The 4,565-nt window shown below is 49.1% G+C and overlaps 4 protein-coding genes across 4 annotated transcripts; 2 read left to right on the forward strand and 2 right to left on the reverse strand.

Annotated features, from left to right (window-relative positions):
* Positions 1–65: 65 nt before the first annotated feature.
* Positions 66–569, forward strand: DQ04_00321070 (hypothetical protein; the record flags this gene model as incomplete). Its single annotated transcript, XM_009308738.1, has 1 exon — positions 66–569. One exon carries the CDS (start codon positions 66–68, stop codon positions 567–569), a length of 504 nt encoding a protein of 167 aa, XP_009307013.1.
* A 281-nt stretch (positions 570–850) lies between these two features.
* On the forward strand, positions 851–2,866 carry DQ04_00321080 (amidohydrolase; the record flags this gene model as incomplete). The annotated part of the gene is made up of 1 exon (XM_009308739.1): positions 851–2,866. The coding sequence occupies one exon, from the start codon at positions 851–853 to the stop codon at positions 2,864–2,866; it is 2,016 nt and encodes a 671-aa protein (XP_009307014.1).
* Positions 2,867–3,030: 164 nt separating this feature from the next.
* Positions 3,031–3,372, reverse strand: DQ04_00321090 (U6 snRNA-associated Sm-like protein LSm4; the record flags this gene model as incomplete). Its single annotated transcript, XM_009308740.1, has 1 exon — positions 3,031–3,372. The coding sequence occupies one exon, from the start codon at positions 3,370–3,372 to the stop codon at positions 3,031–3,033; it is 342 nt and encodes a 113-aa protein (XP_009307015.1).
* A 148-nt stretch (positions 3,373–3,520) lies between these two features.
* On the reverse strand, positions 3,521–4,321 carry DQ04_00321100 (hypothetical protein; the record flags this gene model as incomplete). The annotated part of the gene is made up of 1 exon (XM_009308741.1): positions 3,521–4,321. The coding sequence occupies one exon, from the start codon at positions 4,319–4,321 to the stop codon at positions 3,521–3,523; it is 801 nt and encodes a 266-aa protein (XP_009307016.1).
* Between the last annotated feature and the right edge of the window lie 244 nt (positions 4,322–4,565).

Below are 4,565 nucleotides of genomic sequence, written 5' to 3' on the forward strand. Positions count from 1 at the left end.
AAAAAAAAAGAAAACAAATAGGGGCAGTGAAGGCGGCGTAGAAGAAAAGCTTCTTTACAACTTTAATGGAGGGGAAGGAGGCTGCCTCCCCACATGCCACTGCGCCCGAAGTTGTGAGCACCATATCTTCGCTTCTGCAGCCAGCTGTAGGTGCTGCACACGTCATGCAGCGTGTTGTGGCACAGCAGCAACTTCTCCATGCTGACATTGAATCTTTGAATGATGAGTTGCAGAGGGCTCGAGCACATTTTGAGAGGACCAACAATACCCAACACCATGAACTGGATATGTACTGCGCTAGACTAGCTCGATGCCGCTCGGATGTGGCGGTCCTGTTTAGACAACTTACGGCGACCAAGCAGCGTCTCTTACGCGTGCAGCGCGTCTTGTCACAGCGAAAGGAGGAGATTCGACTGGAAAATGAGTCCCTGAAAGAGCGGCTTGTAGTTTCCGCCGCAACTCCAGATGCCACAAACGATGCGGCTGTGTGTGGGCCTCCTGGTACATCGGAAATTACAACGGAACACCATGACGAAGAGGTACAGGGCGACGTGGTGCACGATTTTTGATGGTAATGGAGCAGAGTAATCCTTTTTTATTTTCTCAGTGTGCACCGAAGTGGTGCACTACATGATCTTGCGCGCGCCCATGTGGTGTCACCTCTGGCAGTGGTAGTTATGGAAGAAATTCCGATGCGAAGATCGATAGTTGGGAGAGGGTGTTGAAACCATTCTTGTGATGGTCCCATTTTATACACTTCCAATTCTCTTCCATATTTTGGCATTCTGGGTTTAACAAGAGCGATTTATTATTGGGGGGTTTATTTTGAAAAGAAAACCTTTTTTGCTGTATGTCGTCAATTCTTGCTATCATCAACGCACGCCGCCTTTGGTGCGGTGGGCCGACACACGGCGAGAAGTCCAACTGCCGCCCTGAGGTGAATGCAATGCTTATTGTGGATGGTATCATACGTTGCATCGGTGACACCAAGGAAGTAATGGCTCAGTACACAGTAGCAGTACAGAAGAAGCCGAGTACTCTTACAGTCACATGTACTGGTGGAAGGCCAAGACCTGCTTCTGCACGTATCATTGATTGCCAGGGGAGGCACTTTGTGGGACCGGGTTTTGTTGACTCACATGTGCACTTCCTTGATGGTGGGCGAAAATTGTCATCGCCGTGTTTGGATTTTGCGCAATCTAAAAGCCAGTTCATCTCTATTGTGCGTGAATACTACCATCAGAAATACGTTGTGGAGGGGCGTGACGCCAACACGTGGATATTCGGCAGCGGCTGGAGTGAGACGGTACTGGGTTGTGCTCCATCACGTTACTGGCTTGATGAAGTCTCCAGCACAGTCCCAATAGTTATTTACAGCAAGGATGTACATTCCGCAGTGTATAACACCGCGGCTTTGCGACGTTGCCGTATCATTCCTGAAGACGAAAAGAGCCCCATTGTCATGCAGGAAGTGGACGGTGGAGTGATTGAGTGGGACCCTGTGCGCTTGGAGCCCACGGGTGTTCTCCGTGACAATGCTGTGTCAGCCACACGGAAGTATCGGCCCTCGCGAGACTCTGAAGATGGTATGGTAGAAGCGCTGGAGTTGGCGTCACAATACCTTTTGGAGAGAGGATTCACTATGGTGTTCTCCATGACCTCACTCCGATTTGACAACATGTCTGAGATCGAGTTTCTTGAGCGCATGCAGAAGGCAGGGAAACTGCGCCTGCGAGTGCGCAGTGCTGTAAGGCCATTTGAAGCCGATCGACTAATGTCTGAATTTTATAATCCCATTCTCGCAGAGCAGCGTCATGATGGACTGGCGTTTCCTTTTTGCTTCTCCCCCCTTCCTGCGGAGAGTGGTGGTGGGTACCTTCTATTGGGTGCAGTGAAATTCTTCAGCGATGGTTCATTGAGCTCTCGCACAGCCGCCATGACGCATCCCTATGAGATGGAAGTGACAAGTGACGATGGAGAGGCATATGAAGTACACAAATGGAAGGAATGCTGCAATTGTGGTTTCCTGACAATGACGAGGGAAGAACTTACTGAGGCGATTGCTGTTGCACAAAAACACCATTTACAGTGTTGCGGCCATGCCATTGGAGACCGAGCTGTCAGTACAGTGAATACATTTTTTGCCGATACCGTAGCAAAGCAACAAGATGCGACAACAGGCAACCAGGTTCTTAATCAGGTCATGCGCAGTTTCCAACAGAACCCTCGTTATCGTGTGGAACATTGTCAGCACGTCTCTAGTATTACCAAAGAGTGTGACCGCATGTCAAAGCATGGTATTATTGCCTCCATGCAGCCCTGTCACCTGCTCTTTGATGGGGATTATGCTGATCATTTGTTGGGGAAGTCTCGCAAGAAGCGCTCCTATGTGTGGAAGTCCTTTCTGAAGAAGGGGGTGCACGTGGCGTTCGGTTCTGACTGGATGGTGGCCCCCGCGGATATTATGGACGGGTTGCGTGGATCTGTTCTACGCACGCCCGATATGATGACAGCTATGGCAACGGAAAAAAACGCAGGTGATGTTAGTGCCGCATTGCACGAAAACGAGAAGNCCACGTATCACTCTGTGTGGAACGCGTCGGAGTGTCTGACGATGGAAGAGGCTCTGCGCGCCTACACCTATGAGGGTGCCTATGCGGCCTTCATGGATCAGTATGTGGGCTCGCTAGAGGTGGGCAAGTGGGCCGACGTTACGGTGTTCTCTGACGATCTGCTGGACGAGTCGCACATGGAGTCATCGCCCATGGCGGGGGGGAAACCGTGGTGGATAAGAGGCAGAGAACCGCAGGTGCTCTACACAATTGTGGGTGGAAACGTGGAGTACGAGCGTCCTAGTGTCGAGTAGTTTGCTTCCTTTTTCACACACACACATGTATTTATATATATATATATATATATATATATATATATGTGTGTGTGTGTGTGTAATATTTACGATTGTTAGATCGGGAAGCAAACAAAAAAGGGAAAAAATTCACCAACACGTTGCAGACTGTCAAGAGAAACGGCCTAGTTTTTACGGGCACGTTTTGAGCCACTTGCATTAGTGTTGCTCCTGCTTGGTTGCCTCTTCTTGTCTCCCGAGAGTCGTACCTCAGGCAACACTAACGCTCGTTCATCCATCCGGACGTTCCGCACACTTGCCCCACGGATGAGAGACTCCCGTGATTTCCAAAATGCATCGCCCTCAGCACCTGTTCTTATGCACTGTTTCAGTAGCATATTCATTGAGCGATCTATCCGCACCACTGTTCCATTGATTGTCTCACCGCCTGTTAACTCTACAGATATTACTTTTCCCTTGCAGTTGCGTAGTATATCTAATGGGACAACAGACTTCTTCGCATTCATATCCTACATCTCAACAAAATGATGTAAGGCATTTGGGGAAGAGAGGAACCAAATAGCACAGAAGAGAAAGCGACAGGGGAAATCGACAGAGAGAGAGAGAGAGAGAGAGAGGAATACAAAAAAAAAAAATGCATACATAACCTGCATGTCATCCCTTCAATTTCATCCGTTCCCAGGCGGTAGCAGTCATCTCCTTCAGCCGGGGGAACACCATTACAAAGGTCCTTAAGTCGTTATCAGGGAGAAAAGACACAACCAGTGCGTGCACTGCTCTCGGAAACGCGCGGAAGTAGCGCAGCGATGCCATATAAGAGGGTTTGCTCCCTGGCGCACCCGCTGCACAACAAAGACGCTGAAGCAACTCCAGGGTACGAAATGATGTATAACTTACAACAGTTGTGCCGTCCAGACCCCAGAACACCTTGTGGCATCTGGGACAACGTGTGAATGCCTCATAGATCTCGTACACCTTTGAATGTACATCTCCCGCAACACTCCATTTGGGAACGGGTAACAAAACCTCATTGCATGCAATACAGCGCGAGAAAACACGTCTGTAGTCGTAGCAAATCCCTGTCTCTCTGATGAGACGCACCATGGCAGAAAAAAAGTCCGCCGAGAACTGCGGATGGACCTTGTACAAAACAACCTCGCCTCCCTCGTCAGACTCATCTGAGTAAATTGATTCGCCATCTGAGTCGTACGCAACAACAGTTCGCATTTGAGAAGGAACGGTCTTACGTTTAGTTAAGGCCCTGTTGTGTGCCTCAACCTGTGATATCAGCGTTGGACTTGATGCAACCAATGCCAGCTTATCTCTTGCAGCCATTTCCAGTAGATCGCATTGACGAGTGTAAGGATCGCACACAGCACTGTAGCCAAGCAGACGGAGATACTTTGCTACGCGGTTCAAACTGTAGTCCATCAGAAAGCCATTCATAGCAGTCATCCGCCACACACCACGAGAGATGCGACACGAGCACCACTCAGCTTAATACAACCACAATCACAACAAGAATTTTTGCCGTCACAAGCGCCACACCCTGGGAATCCTCTAAGCTTATTCACACGAAACAGCAAGTAGAGGAAACCGGCGCATATTCTTTCACAGCAACTGTCTGCCCAAACCCAGGTACGCCCCCACACTCGGGTCAAGCATAAGCAAACTTATATATATATATATATATATATAT

Source organism: Trypanosoma grayi (assembly GCF_000691245.1).
Source record: "Trypanosoma grayi strain ANR4 Tgr_32_V1, whole genome shotgun sequence".
NCBI lineage: Eukaryota > Euglenozoa > Kinetoplastea > Trypanosomatida > Trypanosomatidae > Trypanosoma > Trypanosoma grayi.